Source organism: Rhinoraja longicauda, chromosome 13, assembly GCF_053455715.1.
Source record: "Rhinoraja longicauda isolate Sanriku21f chromosome 13, sRhiLon1.1, whole genome shotgun sequence".
Taxonomy (NCBI): domain Eukaryota; kingdom Metazoa; phylum Chordata; class Chondrichthyes; order Rajiformes; family Arhynchobatidae; genus Rhinoraja; species Rhinoraja longicauda.
Genome location: NC_135965.1, coordinates 46,666,708 through 46,688,263, shown reverse-complemented (window position 1 = coordinate 46,688,263; position 21,556 = coordinate 46,666,708). Strand labels below are relative to the sequence as shown.

Sequence of the window (21,556 nt, the reverse complement as noted above, 5' to 3'; positions counted from 1 at the left end):
AGTGTTAATGTACGGGGATCACTGGGCGGCACGGACTTGGAGGGCCTGTTTCCGGCTGTATGTATATGATATGATATGATATCCATCAGTCTGAAGGGTCCCAACCCAAGATGTCATCTGGCCATTCCCTCCACAGATGCTGCCTGACCCGCTGAGTTCCTCCAGCACTTTGTGTGTTGATGTAACATGATCATGGCTTAGTAAATGTCATAACTGCTCAAATTGTTCTGAACATGATTTTATCACAGCAACAAAGCCTTGCATAATAAATATTCAATGCTTTAACCACAACATATAATGAAACATGGTAAACAGTCTTAACACGTTTGCTAAACCACAAGTAAGAGGGAAACTGCTTACCGATTTTAAAATCTCCGATCGCCTCTTTGACTGAAGGACATTAATCTAAAATTGAATCATCAAAATGAACAAAATGTTAAAGTTTACACATTACCAGAGGAAATAGGTAATAGGTGTCAGCATGAAGCATTCCATGAACAAATAGAACAAACAATGCTTGAAATGGTTTCCGTAAACATCAATTACCAAAATGCTAGGCCAAAGCAAAACATTCTTGCCCAACTGGAGTCTATACTGGCCCAAAGTGATTCACAGCTGATTTCACGCATATTGGAAAACCATCACAGGTTTCTTTAGATTTGTTATATGATCCATCCCTGGAAAGGATTTCAAATTTGTTTTTGCCTGGCACTGTTTCAAGTAAACGTCAACTTTAAATTAATGTATAATTGGCCTTTCATGAAATTATTTTCTATCCCACAGCTAATTCATATCCTGTAAAATATGGTCACGATATTTTTAATCAGATGTATGAAATTATTTTTGGAGTTGAACATCAAACACAAATGATGACATTACCAGACTGACAAAAGCATTGAACACATGTATGATAGTATTCACAAAATGCTGGAGTAACTCAGCAGGTCAGGCAGCATCTCGGGAGAGAAAGAATGGGTGACGTTTCGGGTCGAGACCCTTCTTCAGACTGATGTCGGGGGTGGGACAAAGGAAGGATATAGGTGGAGACAGGAAGATAGAGGGAGATCTGGGAAGGAGGAGGGGAAGGGAGGGACAGAGGAGCTATCTGAAGTTGGAGAAGTCGACGTTCATACCACCGGGCCGCAAACTGCCCAGGCGAAATATGAAGTGCTGCTCCTCCAATTTCCGGCGGGCCTCACTATGGCACTGGAGGAGGCCCATGACAGAGAGGTCAGACTGGGAATGGGAGGGGGAGTTAAAGTGCTGGGCCACCGGGAGATCAGTTGCGTTAATGCAGACCGAGCGCAGCTGTTCAGCGAAGTGATCGCCGAGCCTGCGCTTGGTTTCGCCGATATAAATAAGTTGACATCTAGAGCAGCGGATGCAATAGATGAGGTTGGAGGAGGTGCAGGTGAACCTCTGTCTCACCTGGAAAGACTGTTTGGGTCCTTTGATGGAGTTGAGGGGGGAGGTAAAGGGACAGGTGTTGCATCTCGTGCGGTTGCAAGGGAAAGTGCCCGGGGTTAGGGTGGTTTGGGTAGGAAGGGACGAGTGGACCAGGGAACGCAGAGAGGGGAAGGGATGGGAAGATATGGCCAGTGGTGGGGTCCTGTTGTAGGTGACGGAAATGTTGGTGGATGATATGTTGGATCCGCTGGCTGGTGGGGTGGAAGGTGAGAACGAGGGGGATCCTGTCCTTATTGCGAGTGGGGGGAGGGGGAGCAAGAGCGGAGCTGCGGGATGTAGAAGAGACCCTAGTGAGAGCCTCATCTATAATGGAGGAGGGGAAGCCCCGTTTTCTGAAAAACGAGGACATCTCGGAAGCCCTAGTCTGAAACACCTCATCCCGGGCGCAGATGCGGCGTAGACGGAGGAATTGGGAGTAGGGGATAGACTTTTTGCAGGGGACCGGGTGGGAAGAAGTGTAGTCCAGATAGCTGTGTGAGTCGGTGGGCTTGTAGTAAATGTCAGTCACTAGTTTTTCTCCTGTGATGGAGATGGTGAGGTCCAGAAACGGGAGGGAGATGTCAGAGATAGTCCAGGTATATTTAAGGGCAGGATGGAAATTGGAGGTGAAGTGTATGAAGTCAGTGAGTTCTGCATGGGTGCAAGAGGTAGCACCAATGCAGTCGTCGATGTAGCGGAGGTAGAGTTCGGGGATGGGGCCAGTGTACGTCTGGAACAGGGATTGTTCGACGTACCCGACAAAGAGGCAGGCGTAGCTAGGGCCCATGCGAGTGCCCATAGCTACGCCTCTGGTTTGGAGGAAGTGGGAGGAGTCAAAGGAGAAGTTGTTGAGGGTAAGAACCAGCTCTGCTAGGCGGAGGAGAGTGTTGGTCGATGGGGATTGGCTGGTTCTACGGTCGAGGAAGAAACGGAGGGCATTGAGACCATCCTTGTGGGGGATGGAAGTGTAGAGTGACTGGACATCCATGGTGAAAATGAGGGAGTGGGGGCCTGGGAACCGGAAGTTATCCAGGAGATGGAGAGCGTGTGAGGTGTCTTGGACGTAGGTGGGGAGGGATTTAACCAGGGGAGATAGGATGGAGTCGAGGTAGGTAGAGATAAGTTCGGTGGGGCATGAGCAGGCAGAGACAATGGGTCTGCCGGGACAGTTGTGTTTGTGGATTTTGGGTAGGAGGTAGAATCGGGCCGTGCGGGGCTGGGGAACTATGAGATTGGAGGCACTGAGGGGTAGATCGCCGGAGTTGGTGAGGTCGGTGATGGTGCTGCTGATGAAGGTCTGGTGTTTATCGGTGGGGTCATGGTCCAGGGATAGGTAGGAAGAGGTGTCTGATAGTTGTCGTCTATCACATGTATGATAGTGATGTAAACACAACTTGGATTGCCTGCTTATGTCTTCTCTCTTCTTCAGCTTTCAAGCTAGGGCCACCAAACGCACCTCGTGGTATTAACAATTCAACAGTTCAAACTGAGGAAAGTGCAGCTGCACAAACGCTCACACTTTTGGTTTTCAAAAACTTTTTCTGACACAAATACACACGTATTGAGTCGACGGCTTCAGCTTCGGGCTGCTCCCTTTCACAGGGTTGAAGTTTAATGGAGAGTGCGGCTGGATAAAGCAGCTAAACCCTTGAAGAGGCAGCAGAATCTGGGAAATGGAAGCTGCCTCACCCGCACAAGCACAACTAACCTTGTTGTGTGAACCCAAAAGGTGTGGGCAGCAAAAGGAAATTAGCAAATTAGCAAAAAGTTGATACTAAACTATGTTCTGCTGAAAACAGAACTGGTGTTACTTTATGTCGCACCACTGCTTTTTCTGTGGACAAATAGGTGTCAGTACACTTATCAGTCCTTGCTGTTGGCGTCTCTGGCAGATTGTCATCTTATAAACTGCATAAGTTGTTGAAGGGCCTGACCGTCTAATTTAATTGATACATTTTCTTTATTAAACTTGAGTAATCTTTTTATAATATTAATTTATAATTTTTATAAATCTAGTTTGTGACTTTCCAGACGTACGGCACAAGCCATCACAAAGAAAGCACTGCATCTTCACGAGAAGTTCCTTTTCATCAACAAACACACTAATTACAAATCCAAGTTCAAATTCTATGCACATTCTTCAATGCACACCGGAACATTATATGAAAATTGTAAAATCCATAGATTTAGTAGAAAATATCTACTTCTAATCAACATTTTCATCAAGCCAACTTTAGATCCAGTCTGCCTTAGATCCATTCAAAGTGCTTTAATCTTCTGAATCAACCAACCAAGCAGGGCTGTGGAAAAGTCTCAAAGTCCATGTAAACCATGTCCACTGCTCAGCCTTCAATTTTCTGAGTTATCTCCTTAAAAAAACTCAGAACTGTGAGACGTGATCATCCCTGACTGAATTCCTCAGAGTTCTCCGAGGATTTCCCTACGACTGATGTCGGGCTTACCGGCCTGGTGGGGTTTTTATTTGTTGCTTTTTTCAACAAGAGGCCAACATTAGCGGTACATCTATGACTAACAAACCAGGAAGAATCGGCAGAGAACAACAAAATATTAAAGGTTAAAAAGTAGTTTGAGGAATTGCCCAATTCACCCTGATCTTAGACCAGTGGGTTGAGTAATCAGGTGCTTACATTGCACCCAGCCTGAGAAAGGTCCCGACCCAAATCAATTGCAATTAATCCTTCCTTTGTTCCTTCAGTTGCTGCTAGCACAACCCAAACCGGTGTCACTACCATCATGACCAAGACTTTCCTGCAACCACAGCGGGTACTGGTGGCAACAGCCCTCTTTCACCACCATGTTCCCCCTTATTTCTAACTTGCTTCTGACTACTTCTGTCAAGCCTGCACACAAAACGCTGTCCAGCTGCTACCATTTCCTGTTTCCTCCCCCATTCCTGTGGTCAATTAGTTCCTCTCTTGTTTTTAAACTGCACTGACATTACTTATTTATAACACGGCAGGCCATTTCCCCAGATTGGTAGCAGGCATTATATGAACAAAAGCTTGCTCTTGCTTTCAAGCTGGGATCCAACTGTGTGAAAGGAGTGGGAGACACAGGATAGGTGAACAGGAGGACCGCTGGAAATGACAACCCCACTTCAGGGAGGTTGGTTTCTATCTCGGCAGCAGGAGGCAGTGTGAGAGGTTGCAGGGTCAGTGGGAGCCCCCGGCCATGAGCATGGCAGTCAGTAGATGCAGAGGTACTGTTCCCAATGTGCAAGGAGGTGGTGAAAACTGTGGTGCAACCTTGCCGACAGCTTATGTTTTCCATGAATATGAAAGATTAATTCATTGTGTCTCAAAACAAAAAATGAATGCAGGCTCCAATTTGCACCAATGTGTGGCCTACTCCAGCAGACCAGAACCCTGTTACAGCCACACTCAGTGTTGCGGTTCAGTGACAATTTCACAATTTCTGGGGATAAACCCCAAACCATGTGCTTTCCACAAGCTATGACATGGGAAGTGTATTTCAGAGACTAGAACAAGAACAATGTTGATCATTTACAATTATTCACCTTCATGACAATTAACACTTTGGGATAGAATTTCCCCACTAATCATCTTAAACATCCACGGATAATGCTGCAGAAGAGACTGGGACCATGTGCTCACACGGTTTCCACTGATCTGAGGAATACCAAACATGCATTTTTAATTTGACTGTAGTGAACTGTAGACTTCCTTTTTCATTAGAAACCCAGACTAATGCATCCAAGTCTGTCCTGTTTTTACTTGTATCTATTTCCTCACACTTGCCGACAAGGCAGGAGGCCATTTAGCACGTTACGTCTATGTCAGCTGTCAATCCGTTGTAACATATTCCCTCTCATTTGTTCATCAAACATTCGTCCACTCTCCTACCACCAAGCTGCACTGTGGCCATTCACAGCAGCCAGCTTATCCACCAACCAGCACGCTTGGGATGTGGGAAGAAAAAAAAGTATGTTCCCAGACAGCTTGCAAACTCCACACGACAATGAAACACTGTCAAACTCATCACCTGCAAGTTATATTGGAAGTTGATGTTTGCAGAGTTCCTTCAATAAAGATATGCTGCCTTTTAAGCAAACATTGTCCTTGTTCTACTTATATGGACTTAAAGTAATGGGTATTTCATACTTTAAAACATGTGTTTTCACCTTTTTTTAGAAAGACCATCACAAAACATGAAGTATCTTGCCCACCTCCTTGACCTGTGACCACAGGTTACTGTTCTGCTCCCAACAGTACCTATTCCGTCATTTGTTACCTACCTGTTCTTTACGTACTTTCAAAATATCATTGGATTTTCTTTAATTTTATTTGTCAATATTTTCCTTGTAATCTCTTGGCTTCCCTAATTTTCCATTTATTTTCCTTCCTACAGTTTGTATCCACTGCCAGGCTTTCAGCTGTATAAAACTTGCCATGTCCCACCCTCTGCGATCTGTGGAGTCTGGGGCTGTGTATTTGGCTCAGATTCTCTCTGTGGGAATGTTTACCACATTCCAGCCTACTTTCTAAATACCTCCTGTTGTTCCAAGATTAATTTATTTCGAAATAATACTTTTCACTGGGAGTACAATGTGGAATATTATTCTAAAAGCTTTCTTTTCTTCTAAGCACCTGTGTCCCATAATCTCCCATCTTCTATGTTAATGTTTTTGTTAAGTCTGATCCCACATGGTTCTGTGCTGTTCCTTACCTTCCCTCTCCATCCTCCACCGAGTCCAGTGTAAACCACTCCTCACCTCACTCCGGGAGTAAGCCATCAACAGCTCCAGTTTTGCTAAAGTGCAACCATTCTGGCCTGTACACATCTCCTCTGATCCATCATCAGTCCCAATGCCCATGGGATCTCAAGGTCTCCCTCTCTCATCCATCACCAGTCCCAGTGCCCATGGGATCTCAAGGTCTCCCTCTCTCACCCATCACCAATCCCAATGCCCATGGGATCTCAAGGTCTCCCTCCACATTCTCAATTTAACTGCAATTTCATCTATACCATCCTCCTATTCCTACACCCAGTAAAGTGTGCAACCACAGTATATCAGAGATTACTCAGATGCCAGATACAATAAAATGAAATGTTGTTACTTTATTATGGATAAATTAGTATTACTGGCCAAACGGCCTCCTCCTGCACCTATTTTCTATGTTTCTATAAATGTTCATAAAATGCATATTAATGAAATATTAAGTTTAAAATGACAACAGCCAGGCACACTGTGCATGTAACTAAAATATATTTGAAACCAAACACGAAAAATATTGTCATGGTAAAAACTCATGTATTTTCCATACTATTTTCTTTGTTGCAATCTTATTAAAACAAGAAAATAATTAGGGCTGAACAGTTAGAACAGTAGAGCACAGAACAGTTAGAACAGTAGAGCACAGGGACGGCCCTTGGCCCAGCTCAACGATGAGTTATTTCAGTCTGGGACTGAAGCCGTACCTGCAGTACGTAGTCCAGCGCGATGTGCCGGAAGCATTTCCGTGTGGCTGTCAAGATGTTGGTTGCCTCCTCCACCTCATGCTGCTTATTTCTTTGAATCTGAGCATTTTTCACCAGTGCATTCTCCTTCTCTTCACTGACCTTGTCAAACTGTTTCTTTGCTTCTTTAAATTTTCTGAGATCGCTGGAAATAATTGGAAAGAGCGTGCATTTATATAGCACCTTCAATAGCTTCGGTTCATCAAGATGCTTCAAAACTAACGAGGTACTGAGTGCCTTACCACCTTTACGTGGGAAATGAATGAGCAAAGTCTGACAAGTTGCATTAAAAGTAGTCAACTCATCTGATGCAGTCATCATAAAATCTTTTGCTTTGCAACTGGAATATATTGAAACTCGATGAATAATTAAAATTAGAGTTGTATCCTTTCAGACGCCGCTTCTTCACAAATTCCCACTATGATTAACACCTACTTTAAATGTATTAACGACGCGCGCGACTTGTAAACTACAGGTGCACAAAGTACACTGAGATAATTCTTCACCAACTACGTGAAAGTTGAAAAGGAATTACTTCTGTAAAGAAAATCACTAGAGTGTAGAGAAATCAAGTTTACAGACAGGGCAGGAAAACAAGGAATAAAGAATAAAACAAGGTATAAACAATGAAACAAGGCAGCAGAGGGGAAACAGTGGCTCCAAATATCATTGAGTAAAATTCAAGCGCAGGTGGATTCTCAGCAGTTCAGCATCCACCATACTAGTACATTAAAGGAAACGCAGTATACAACATACAAGAACTACGATTTTTCATCCTTTTTGTTTTGTTTGGAAGCTTGAAAATACAAGAACTTCTTCCATGAAAGAAAGGAATTTTAAGATAGAACTTAAATATCTCTTTGGGACAATGCAATATTTTGAACGGATGATGGGGAAATATGATTGTGAAACCCCAAAATTAGAAACAATTATTGAGCTCTGGTGCTGGATCATTTATCTTTCAAGAGACGAATAGAGTCACAGAATCATCGAATACGTAAACAGGCCCTTCGGCCCACCTCGTCCATGCCGACCAAGATGCCCCATCTAAGCCAATCTGATTTGCCCGCATCTGGCCCATATCCCTCTTAACCTTTCCTTTCCATGTACATGTCCAAATGTCTTTTAAATGCTGTTATAGTAATGCTGTTATCTTCATTTCCCCCCCAAAATTGTCTGACTGTAGTACCCTGTTGAATATGAAGCCTGGGAGATGAAGGGTTTGCCCACAGGAAACAGAGCTATCACCAATTGCATTAATGATTACCAACAAGAGGAAGCTGAGTCCAACTGACTTATTTAAACCTTTTTAAATAACAGGTTTGAAGAAGGGTTTCGACCCGAAACGTCACCCATTCCTTCTCTCCTGAGATGCTGCCTGACCTGCTGAGTTACTCCAGCATTTTGTGAATAAATACCTTCGATTTGTACCAGCATCTGCAGTTATTTTCTTATATTTAAACCTGTTTAACCTGTTCCACCGGAAGTGGTGAGAAGGTAAACCCTCACCATGTTCAATGAACATGATGATTAATATTTGTGTAATGAAATGCAGTTTTATGAAATAATCGGATTAAAGTGGAGATTGGTAGATTTTTGATTAAAGGCAGGAGAATGGGGTTGAGGGGAAAAAATAGATCAGCCATGATAGAATGGCACAGCAGGCTCGATGGGTTGAATGGCCTAATTCTGCTGCTAATTCTGACAATGATTGATCAGCTTTGAAATTAACTTGCATTTGATGCACCATGTGAGCAAGAAAAGGAATGCAACTTATGCACACATTCCCACGTCAGCGAGTATTCTGGGAGGTATATCCCACTGAAATTCTGCTCTCCTTGCTGATACATTGCTTTAAAAGTAATACACAGCTGTGAAGAGATGTTGGATGATCTGCTTTTCATTTACTCTGCTGGAAATTTAACCATTTGACTTTGCTCAATGATGATAGGCATGTAATAATTTTAAAAAATGCCTACTCTTTAACGAATGACTGAAGCTGTAACTTGATGGATCTTTGGACTTGGTCAAACAGAATCTGAAAGAGAAAATAAACATGTTTACAATAATAAAATGGTCACTCTATCGTAAGTATTTCAATGGAAGCACACTTCATGTACATTTTCATCATGGTTTGCAATTTCTCTTCCAACAACTATTACAAATATAAGACTGGTTTGAAGAGGAACGACATCAAGTTCCGCTCTCATACACCATCTGCATTTCCCCCACGTTCTCTACCTCCACATTTACAACAGCCTTAATTCATTGTTCCATCTCCAAGTTTGGCAACCTTTGATAAATTAAAAAATCCATGATTAGTTTCTGAGGTGTACAATTTAAGAATCATCTGATAGATATTCATTTATCACCTATGTAATACACCTGTCCATATTTATGACAACTATTTTGTTGTATTGCAACAATATTTGGCAATAAATTGATAACAAACAAGTTATCACTCACTTTACTTTAATTGATGAACTGTTAGGATGTTTTTTGTCGCCAACATGGTTTACAGTTTGACAGCTGCGGCTTGCCTGCAGTCCGTCTGTCTTTTGTGTTTTTTGTTGTTTTTGTATGAATTGTAGTTTTAATATGGTGTAGTGTTTGTATGTTATGTTTGGGGGGGGGGGGTGGGAGGGAACGGGAACTGTAAAATTCTCTCTCCCGAACGGAGACGCGACCTTTGTTTCTGTGTCGTGTCTCCGTTCCCGCTGCGGCCTACCACCGGCCATGCACCTGGGACCACCTGGGGCTCTGGTTCGCAGAGCCCGCGGCCCGGACTCACCACCTGCGGCGCTGGCTGCCTGCGGATGCTGCGGGAGCGGCTGCGATTCGTCTCCGGAGGCTCCAGCGCGGGCCGCGTGGACGTCGGAAGCCCGCAGGCCCCTGGATGGGGGCCGACATCGAGAGCTCCGGCAGCGGCAGAGGCAGCGTGTTCGCCCGCCCCGAATCGCGTGGCTTGGGTCGGCCCGCCGCGGACCTTTCACCGTCCGGCGCGGCCTGAAATAGGCTGTGGACCTTTCACCGCCCAGTGGGGGCTTCAATATCGGGAGCCCCGACCGCCCCGACGTGGCAAATCCAACAGCCTGACCGCGGGAGAAGACGGCAGGGAAGAGAAAAAGACATTTTTGGCCTTCCATCACAGTGAGGAGGGACTGGAGGAGACTCACTGTGATGGATGTTTCTTTTTGTTTGGTGTTAGTTGTGATTGTATGTGTTATTGCATTTTTATTGATTATTCTTATTGGTCTTATTGTTTAACTGCGGGTAATGTTTCATTTCACTACACATTTATGTGTATGTGACAAATAAACGACTATTGACTATTGACTATTATTTTTCAAATTCTACAGGCTTCTAATGGATGTTGTTGACTAGCTTTTGTCCTGAGATGGAGACGGAGAGGCCGAGAGAGCAGGGAAAGAATCACAAATGCACCGTGAAGAAAAGAGACCGAGGGGCAAAATGTATTGATATTTGACTTTTACGAGTGTAGAAATCAGCACTAATGCAGGAACTAATATAAAAGACCCTTTTAATGTAAGAGGAGCTAAAATGAAGAAGTTGGATTTGATCTTCTTAGGCAATGAAGTGATGTTATAAATGTAAATATGCAACAGCAGTCAAACACAACAAAGAAAACACATTTGACAGCAGGCTGTCAAACATTGAAATGGGTAATTAACCCCAGTTAATATTTTATGAATCACAGTTCAATGCTGAAATCAGTTTCATTCAGTGCAGAAAGAATCAGATGTAGAAATAAAAGAAACTTGCACATGAAATTCTCCAAACGGAATCCTAAATCTTGGCCAGTGAAAGGACTCAGCGAATGAAGATGCTGCCAGATAAGGCTACATATTCCAAGCAAGTCTTTGTACATTCGTCAACCCCAGGAAATATGAGAGTGCAAGGCATGATGGTAGAAGATGATGCACACAGAGGCACAAAGTGATACAGTGTGGAAACAGGCCCTCTGGCCCAACTTACCCACATCAGCTAACATGTCCCAGCTACACTAGTCCCATCCACATCCTTAAATTATAGCTAGTGCAGGAAAAGTAAACATGTAATGAACTAAAGGAGTGGAACAACTGCAATACCCCATAACATTGCCATTGGACCTGCCTTTCCTAAGGAGCAGAATCCTAGCCTGCCCCAAACTCTCCATGTAGCTCGGGCCCTCGAGACCTGGCAACATCCTCGTAAATCTTCTCTGCACCCTTTCCGGCTTAGCAACATCTTTCCTATAACAGAATGACCAAAACGGAACACAATATTCCAAATGAGTCCTTTGAACCAGTCCTGCTAGTCATCACAAAGATGCTGATCCTCCATCACGATCCAACCCCAACCCTCCCCACACCCTCTGATGTGGCACAGCAGTGCTGCCAGCAGGGTAGAAATCTCAGAGTTCCAATCACCCTGGTTCAATACCAACCTATGGTCAATGTCCTGTTGGACACGTCCCACAGACCAGCTACTTGCAACAAATAACACCAGTATAAAGTAGAATCTGATTCTAATTGCCATATTAAGGCACCTGGTCTCAACGCATCTGACATAAAGCTTTTGTCCTACGCCTTCTCCCACCTTCTGTGTTATTGAAAACTAATCCTATAATGAATTATAAACAGCATTTTTGTAATTCTGTTTATATTTGGCATAGGCGTTTTATACATGACTAGACCAAGTGGACCTGTTGGGTCCAAACCTCTCGTGCATTGGTGCAGCACCCTCTCCTCCCCTCTCGCCTCCGCTACACACAATAACTAAATTACTCAGCTTGCATTCCTGACACCGGGCCCCAGCCCACAATCTCCACCACCCTCTGCTTCCACACGTGCTCCCTGACCCACTCACTTCCTCCAGTAGTTTCTTGCTCCAGATTCCAGCATCTGCAATCTCCACCCAACATTCATCGCTGGACTACAGAACAGAATGAATTCCCACATTAAACCAAGCGTGTTTATTTCAGACTGTGCTCTGCAGTGCACCGCAGCTGCAATAGGCATCCCTTTCAACTCTTTCGGAACATTTTTGAGCCAAACACCACGTCATGAATTAAAAATATAAATAACCAGGCTTGTTATTGAATCAACTGTGGTTAAGATCTGTAGATAAACGCTCTTTAGCAACATTAAGAAGGATGCTCTTCTTCTTTATCATGAACTGTGGAAAGAAACATCAGAGGACTGTCTTCACTCCAAGTTGCTGCTTTACAAGAGCAGCATCTGCTACTAAACTGGCATCTGCAGTTCCTTCATGCATGCTTCACAATGCCAGCATCTGCTACTAAACCGGCATGTGCAGTTCCTTCATGCATGCTCTACTATAGCAGCATCTGCTACTAAACCAGCATCTGCAGTTCCTTCATGCATGCTTTACAATAGCAGCATCGACTACTAAACCAGCATCTGCAGTTCCTTCATGCATGCTTTACAATAGCAGATGAGGCATGAATGGAAAACCGATTCAGGGGATCCTGGGAATCACCTGACATGCCATGGGTTGATGGGGAGGGAAATGATCACCACAGGCTGCCTATCCATAAATATAGAGATGGCAACTACCACCTTCCCAGCAACATCGAGGTTAAAGCCATCCTAAACCACTCATAACCAGCTGGTTAATGCATAAATGCAAGTGAGAGCCTAGATTGGCAAGCATTCAAGGATTAGAAGAGTAACAGAAGTAAGTAATTTTGTCCCTCCATGTTGGTTGACGTTAACTCTAAGCACCATGAGCAGCTCTTCATGGTCCACAGCTCACAGCCATGCAGCAATAGAGCATGCAAGGTTACAGACAATGCAATGAGATGAATGAGTGCCACAGAGCAGTGCAGGGATGGAGCGTTTCAGCCAACAGCTTCAGTTGCTGGGCATTCTGCAAGGGGAACCGAGGTTCAGGAAACAATTGTTCACGATGGTCCTGATGTTGTGCATCTTACAGATGTACTAAGTCTAAGACCTCACTAAGTCTACAAAATAACTGACTGGCACACGATGCAATGTTTGGGCATGCGCACCTGAACACAATCCACCAGATGAAATATTGTCCCAAATTTGAGTTAAGGCATCGCTGTGAAGCTGAATGAGAACTTGCCCACTGGTTTCATGCCCACAAAGCGATAGGTTACAACAAAGCAAGCAACTGCCGGTGAGCTATGTCTCCAATTCATGAAAGCACCTCAACTAGCACATGGTGGGTGAACATGCTGTGGTGATGCACTTACATTGAGCACAACTAGCACATGGTGGGTGAACATGCTGTGGCAATGCACTCACATTTACAGCGTTGCTCAGTCGGACATATGGAAGAGACAGGATGTTTTTAGGGCCAAGGAAGCTTCAAAATGACAAGCCTAGTGATAAAAGTTCAGAACTAGGTGACGTGTTTTTGTCTTCATGCCGCACTATTTGAGTCAAACTGCCATTCTGTTTTCTCAATACTTTTGTGCAGAGACACTTAAACATTCCTAGAAAGCCAAGATGAATGTTTGATCCAGATTGAAAAATCACCAAGTTAAGATAGAATTAAAATCACGTTACACATATGAATGCTTTATGTGGCATTTGTTAATTTCTAGTTAATGCTCTTTAAAGATATTGGGGTTTTTCCCATTTTATTTTCATTAATTTAAATTGGGAAATTGCTATGTATTTATATGTAATCATTTAGTGTAACCGAGACGGCCGTATCACACTGACATGTAATTTTCATAACGCAGTGAGACGGGTCTCAAACAACTAGTGATTTCGGGCAAATGAGAGACAAAGGGACTTGATGGCAGAGTCCAGCCGTTGAAAATAATTCATGAACTTGTTTATTATTGTTAGCACATGACATTGGAGCAAATTTTACCCCCATGCTCCAAATCTGATCAGTAACGTAATTAAGAGTTAATTTAAACAGACTCTTAATGAAAGAACTTTTAACAGGCCATCCTCAACCCCTCCACACTATATCACCATCAATCATAAATTACATTTTTAAAGAAGTGCAAGTATTTGGACAAAAATCTGGAGTTCTGAAAAATCATGTATCAAAGAGACAAGCAGAGAAGATGCAGTCCACTTTCAGAATGGTCACCAGAGCCATTAAGAATAACCCACTTTGCAACTCTCAACCGCTCATGTTGATACGTTTAAAACCGAGATGAAGATTTCTGCCCCAGTCACTCATGATTACAGTACATTCCAGGTCCACCACTCTTTGGGGACTATTTCCCTCCATCCTAATCCTTCCACCAAAACCCAAACATACATCTCCTCGTTACTGATCTCTCTGCTGAGGAAATGGGTCCTTTCACCACATCCCTTTAACCTGTGTGTGTGAAAATCAACTGTAGTCATGCCAACCTTCTCTTATTTCTGGCAAAATCCAGAAATCATCTGCAAATCGCTTCTGCAGCTGTCACACTCTTCAGTTTTCTTTGCTTAGATTAATTAAACAACAGTGGAACAATACTCAAAGTAAAGATGGCAGCACAGTGGCGCAGCGGTGGAGTTGCTGCCTTCTAGCGCTTACAGTGCCAGGGACCCGGGTTTGATCCCGACAACAGGTGCTGTCTGTACGCAGATTGTACCTTCTCCCTGTGATCGCGTTTGTTTTCTCTGAGATCTTTGGTTTCCTCCCATACTCCAAAGACGTGCAGGTTTGTAGATTAATTAGCTTGGTGTAAATGTAAATTGTCCCTAGTGTGTGTAGGATAGTGTTAGTGTGCGGGGATCGCTGGTCGGCGCTGACTCGGTGGGCCAAGAGCCTGTTTCTACGCTCTATCTCTAAACTAAACCAAAGCTTTAAACGATTTTGATCGTTATCAGTAACATAAAAAATGTGGGATGTGTTTGCCACTGTAATACGCAAAGTCTAACATCTTTATCAAAGCCAGACCTCCCCAGCAAACCTTGCAATATATGACTGTGCACTTTAAAAATCCGTGCATTTAACATTTACACAAATTGTAAACATTGGAAAACACTTACTACTTAAAACACAAATTAATAAAAATGTGACGCAAGAAATGCCAGTTTATTGTACACATTCACATTTAACAGTGCATGCTTATTGGATAGGAATTTTATAAACAGGTGATGCATTATCAATTCTAGATTGCAACCATCAGCTGATGGGTGATGTAATTTCTTAAAGGCAGGAAACAAAAATACTTCAGAACATTCCAGGAAGACTTCAGAAACATTGCACCCACTTTACTCATAACAATTTTTACCTGTCAGGTTAAGTGCTTGCAACAATTCACAAAAGTAATGATCCTATTCATGACTGTCGGACAATTTCCCTGACGTCAGTAACAATGAAACTGTGGTAACATGTGGGAACGGGTCGCAGTGGAGGAGACAAAACATTCATGCAATTTATAGACATCAATAGCTGGCACCATAGGAAATATTTATAGATGGTACATGGATAGGATAGGTTTAGAGGAATCTAGGCCAAACCCAGGAAGGTGGGACTAGCCTAGAAGGGGCATGTTGGTCAGCATGGATAGGTTGGGCTGAAGGGCCTGTGTCCACATTATATGACTCTATTAGTAGCAAGAGTTATGAATCTATCAATTACAGACATTGTTGATATTAAATTTATGACCACAGTTATTTTAATGTCTGCAAGGGAAAATAAAATTACAATGTACTTATTTTGTGTGATTCAGAATGTCTGCTAATGGCAAATGTTCTTGTTTAATCAATATATTCTTTGTTTCTACCGAGAAGCAGGGAGACTATGGATAGAGCTCAGCTGATTCCTCAACGACGCACCTCAAATAAATATCCTGCTACATTGCTGAAAGATCAATCACACATGAAGCATTGTCCAGTGTGTAAGAAGGAACTGCAGATGCTGGTTTAAACCGAAGATAGACACAAAAAGCTGGAGTAACTCAGCGGGACAGGCAGCATCGCTGGAGAGAAGGAACGGGTGATGTTTCTGAAGAAGGGTCTCGACCCAAAACGTCACCTGAATCCATGGCCTTGATGTGGGACACAGGAGTAGATTTCAATTAGGCCTCAACCAAAACCCAGTGTTCTGTTGCCTTCATTTCATTAGACTGGGCATTCAAATGTATCATGTAGCCACAGTGTGGAAGTGAGTACAGAGGCTTTAGGTAAGTGGAGGCCAATTCACTCGATGTATTCAAGAGAGAGTTAGATTTAGCTCTTAGGGCTTGCGGAATCAAGAAAACAGGAACAGGGTACTGATTCTGGATGATCAGCCATGATCATATTGAATGACGATGCTGGCTCGAAGGGCTGAATGGCCTACTCCTGCACTTATTTTCTATGTTTCTATGTAAGTGATAACCTTTTGGGCAACTCTTAATGACCAGTAACCCTACCTACTACCATATCTCCAACTTATTACCCATACATACTGCTCATTTTCAAAATCAAAATATTGTTTTAAAGTGAAACTAAGTGGCAAGTTGACACTTCTTTAAAAACATACGTTGCACAGAATCGACTTCTATCAGCTTCCGCTTTCATCATACAAGTAGCATAATTTATGACTTACCGTGTGAAAACTAACCATCTCCAGAAGGCTATCCGAAAACCTCATTAGACTGTTCTGAAGAAAGTAAATATAAAGCCTGAATAAAGATGCCAATTTTGAACAAAACACAAGTAATTCAACATTCCCAAATCTAAAATATATATTTACATTTAATAATATTTTTAAGGCAGTGATAGATAGATTCTTGATTAGTACGGTGTCAGGAGTAGTAGTAGTACGGGTGTCAGGAGAAGGCAGGAGAATGGGGTTGCCTGTCTGTCCCTTTCTTCTTCGATGTTTTTTTAGTATGTGTTAAATGTATGGTTTTAGTGTTTTTTAGCTTGTTTTATGTGGGGGGGGGGGGGGGGGTTTGGGGGAAACGTTTTCTAATCTCACCATTTTTTTCCCGTATCGTATCTCCGTCCGCACTGCGGCCTAACATCGAGGAGTTGGTGGCCTTTGCTGGAGACTGATTTTGAGAACTCCGCCGTGGGAGCCTGCGGAGCCCGCAATCCCTTTAATATCACGGAGCTCGTGATCCCTTTGCCAGGGATCGACCTCTGAGCTTTACCGCGGATGCCTGCGGACTTTTAACCTCGCCGTCTCTGGTCAGAGACTGACTTCGGGAACTCTAAGCGGTGGGAGCATCGACCGCCCTGACGCGGGAGCTTTGACTGCTCCGACACGGGAGCTTCGACCGCCCCGAGGCGGGAGCTACGATCGCCCCGACACGGGAGCTTCAACCGTCCCGACGCGGGGGCTTCGACCGCCGGCTGTGGGAGCTTCAATCGCCCTGACGGATGGTTCGACTGCCCCGACCACGGGAGAAAATGGTGGGCAGAAGATTAGACTTTATTGCCTTCCATCACAGTGAGGAATGTGGGGAATCCACTGTGGTGGATGTTTATGTTAACTTTTATGGAGTTGTGTTTCTTGTTGCTTTTTTTTGGTATGGCAGTTTGGTAATTCGCATATCATTGTACCTTAATTGGTGCACGTGACAATAAAAAACCTTTGAAACCTTTGAGGAGGGAGAGATAGATCAGCCATGATTGAATTGCAGAGTCTGAATGGGCTGAATTCTGCTCCTATTACTTATGACCTTACTTGAAAAACATGAAGGAGTACTCAAATAAGGAAAAGAATGGGTGACAAAGCAAAGGTCTGAACTGGTCAAATTGCAGGGTTAGAGGAAAGCTTCAGGAAGGAATTTTTCATTTAAAAGTCAAGCCCTGATCATAATCCAAGCAAGTTTCTAAATTTACATTGTAAATGTAAACTAATGAACTTCGGATCAATAAATGCCAAATGTACAAGCTAAATGGCTTGAAGTTTTATTGAAAACTAAACACTCTACTTGGAGTGATGCACATTTGCTTTCACTGGTGTTGTTGTGCCATTACTCTCAAGCACAACACACTGCTTATCAAACACAATAAGATACTGAAAAGTCAGCGGTAAGTGGTCATATTTCAATGGAACACTCAGCTGCTGAGTCAAAGAGATACTGGTTTGCTCAGTGCGGTCGGTGTCCTCACCTCAATGACTTCATCCTTGGTGGAGTGTTGGGCCAGCTCGCGGATTCCGTTGACAAACTGTTTGTTGGCATTACAGAAGTTCTTTCCAGCATCGATCATTCCAATGCATAACTTCACAACCTAAAGGAGGAAAATGTGTGCTCAGTGTTTACAAACTCCCGAACCATTATCCAATTAATGTGGTGGAAAAGACATTCAAATATCAATCGGCTTTATTTGTGAAATTAACAACGGCACTGAAAACTTGAAAATCCTAATGCACTGCAAACAAATAGGATGCAGTGAACAACACTGAATACAATTACATCAATTCAAATTTTAAAAAACAGTGGTGTTATTATGGTGGAGCATTTAGATAGTGAAGTATAGAATGGAAAAGGCTGTGAGACATGGGAATGGATGGGGAACAGCAGTCGAGAGCACATGCTCTAAACCTCCTGCACTCTCCCACCCCACCTCAATGGTCCAACACTCCACCAGCATGATGTCTGGGAGAGGGAAAAAGGATGAGAGAGGATTGGTTTGAACATGTAGAGTGGGGCAGAAGGAAGCGGAATCGTGGGACTGTCATATGTGAAAGACTGGAGCGGCTAGGCTTGTATACACTGGAATTTAGAGGGATGAGAGGGGATCTTTTTTCAGTCAGAGTTGTAAATCTGTGGAATTCACTGCCTCAGAAGGCAGTGGAGGCCAATTCTCTGAATGCATTCATGAGAGCTGGATAGAGTGCTTAAGGATAGCGGACTCAGGGGGTATGGGGAGAAGGCAGGAACGGGGTACTGATTGAGAATGATCAGCCATGATCACATTGAATGGTGGTGCTGGCTCGAAGGGCCGAATGGCCTACTCCTGCACCTATTGTCTATTGAAGCAACAAACTATTAAAGTTAAGATAGATACAAAAAGCTGGAGTAACTCAGTGGGACAGGCAGCATCTCTGGAGGGAAGGAATGGGTGATGTTTCGGGTCGAGACCCTTCTTCAGAAACGTCACCCATTCCTTATCTCCAGAGATGCTGCCTGTCCTGCTGAGTTACTCCAGCTTTTTTGTCTATCTTCGGTTTAAACCAGCATCTGCAGTTCCTTCCTACACAAACTATTAAAGTTTCCGGGCTAAGATTAATGACTTTCTTTGGATATGGTGACTAATGGTTTTTGAACAAAGGCAACTAGGCAGAGTTGAGATCAGCCATCATCAAACTAGTTGATCCTCTTCCACAATGGTCTTCAATGCCATTTCTTCCAATCATTTCAAATGTTTAAAGACCGAAAGTATTAATTAGTACGATGTCGGAAATTGTGTTTCAATTTGTAACAGTTTCAGTAATCATTACTTTGGAACAAAACTGGATGGCAGGGAATCCTTGCAATATCAATGTCAGGAAGAAAAATAATGAAAGCAGAAAGGAGGACTGAAGCAAAGCTGGATGTTGCTGATGTCTAATGAAAGATCCAAGCTGAGAGGATGGCAGTATCATGGACTATGAAGACTGCAATTCAAAGCAGTAAACCGTTCTATCACTCAAAAATCCTCCATGCCAACTCCCAAATTCCCACCCGATCCTCTCACTCTCTGTGTGCAAAAGTCTGGAATAGACATGGTGTCTGTAATTCCACAACCCTCTGGGGCTCAGAGTTCCACAAGTTTTTATCCATCTGTGAAGAAATTTCTCCTTTCAGTCCTCAGGAGCCTTTGCCTTCCAGACCCGCCAGCCAAAGGGCTCAGAATGTCCTCATCATGTAAATTCCTTTCCAATGAGATCCTCTCTCATTCAGCTAAACTCCAGGAAACATTGTCCAACACTACTCCATCTCCCCACCTACACAAATATTTGAGTAAATCTACACTGCACAGCCTGCAAGTGTGCTTGTTCTCAGGACCAGAGACCACATTTCACAATGTAATCCAGGTGTAGGCTCTGTAGAACCATGCAGCACTGCACAAGACTGTTCGTTCCCTGTGGCAATAAATGCCTGCTCTTTCTCAAGTACCCATAGCATTTCCTTATTGCTTGTAATTAGGAAATGTAAATCAAACTATGGCAATAAATGCTACTTCTGCAACAGTTAAATGCAAGAATTTTTATGGATCTAAGTGATCTGATCAATTGTTCCAAATCACTGAAATATTAAAGAGAGTTTAAACCCAATTAAATCTTAAACGCATCTCAATGTGATGTCTTTGATGTCTCTCTTGTTCACCCCATTTGTATAACTGCAACCTTAGTTACAGAAGGGAAACATAAGTAAAATCTCCATTTCAACATCTGCCTGTTGCAAATCATTTAATTTACAAGATAATGCAAACGCATTCTGCAAAACCACTCTTGTGTAAGTGATGTTCAAATAAATGACCTTCCAAAATGGATTATCCATCCAATGAAATGGTCCATCAAAACGTTCAAAACGTTACAAAAACGCATTCCTCACTGGCTTCCATACTGTTGTAAAAAATGTTCTGGTGCATTGATCTAGATTTGGAAATGCTATTCGTGTATGTGTCTGTTTTATAAATACTTCCATTACCTGCAGAAATCAATTTAATTCTCCTAAATTTTTGAGAATTTGGCAAATTCCAGCAGGTAACTGTTACAAAGCTAACAAATTGCCTCTCTGCTCTTTTAGGGAGATTTCATTCTGATCAACTTTGACATAATTAACTTTTAATGAACATAACAGGACAAATTCAATTTTACAGCTTTTTTTAATTGCATAAAATTCTCTGGCCAGAGTCCATTTGGATTTGGATTATTAGAGCAAAAATGCATCTGCACGGTTTTCTGAATTTGTATGCCTGTTAACATTCACAGGCTATTTCTGTTGCTGTTGAACCTTTTCCTGAATGCAACTTTCCACAATCATGTCCCAGAACTTGAACATTTAAATTATTGATCAGGCACCAGGGTGGAAAATGACCCATCAGAAATAAATGAAATAAAATATTATGGCACTCACCTTTTCAAGTTTTAACTCCAATTCAGCAAAATCTCCTTCAACTTCCTCTATTGCAGCTCTATTGAGGAAACAATATAATTAATCTGATGTCATATTTTCAATGTTGCTCTCTTCTCAACATGTTTCATTACTAGAAACAAGGAATTACAGATGCTGCTTTACAAAAAAAACAAAGTGCTGGAGTAACTTAGACGACCAGGCAGCATCACTGAAAAACATAGACAGGTGATGTTTCAAGTTGGTATGCTTCTTCAGACTCAGAAGGTTCCGATCTGAAATGTCACCTGTGTTCTCCAGGGGTTCTGCCTGACCCGCTGAGTTACTCCAACACTCTGTGAAACGTCACCTATCCATGTTCTCCACAGATGCTGCCTGATCCGCTGAGTTACTCCAGCACTCTGTGAAACGTCACCTATCCATGTTCTCCACAGACGCTGCCTGATCCACTGAGTTACACCGACACTCTGTGAAACATCACATATCCATGTTCTTCACAGACACTGACTGACCCGCTGAGTTACACCGACACTCTGTGAAACGTCACATATCCATGTTCTTCACAGACACTGACTGACCCGCTGAGTTACACCGGCACTCTGT

The 21,556-nt window shown here is 43.0% G+C and overlaps 1 protein-coding gene across 5 annotated transcripts in view; it reads right to left on the bottom strand.

Annotated features, from left to right (window-relative positions):
- The window catches only part of LOC144599691 (arf-GAP with coiled-coil, ANK repeat and PH domain-containing protein 2-like), a 91,331-nt gene that overhangs the window by 50,796 nt on the left and 18,979 nt on the right, over window positions 1–21,556 (bottom strand). For all 5 annotated transcript variants that reach the window (XM_078410897.1, XM_078410902.1, XM_078410898.1 and 2 more), the window contains exons 2-7: window positions 20,957–21,014; window positions 18,003–18,122; window positions 16,486–16,539; window positions 8,925–8,983; window positions 6,907–7,090; window positions 361–405 (exon numbers count right to left, since the gene is read on the bottom strand). In XM_078410897.1, the coding sequence (XP_078267023.1) occupies window positions 361–405; window positions 6,907–7,090; window positions 8,925–8,983; window positions 16,486–16,539; window positions 18,003–18,122; window positions 20,957–21,014 (520 nt within the window). The remainder of the gene's footprint in view (window positions 1–360; window positions 406–6,906; window positions 7,091–8,924; window positions 8,984–16,485; window positions 16,540–18,002; window positions 18,123–20,956; window positions 21,015–21,556) is intronic.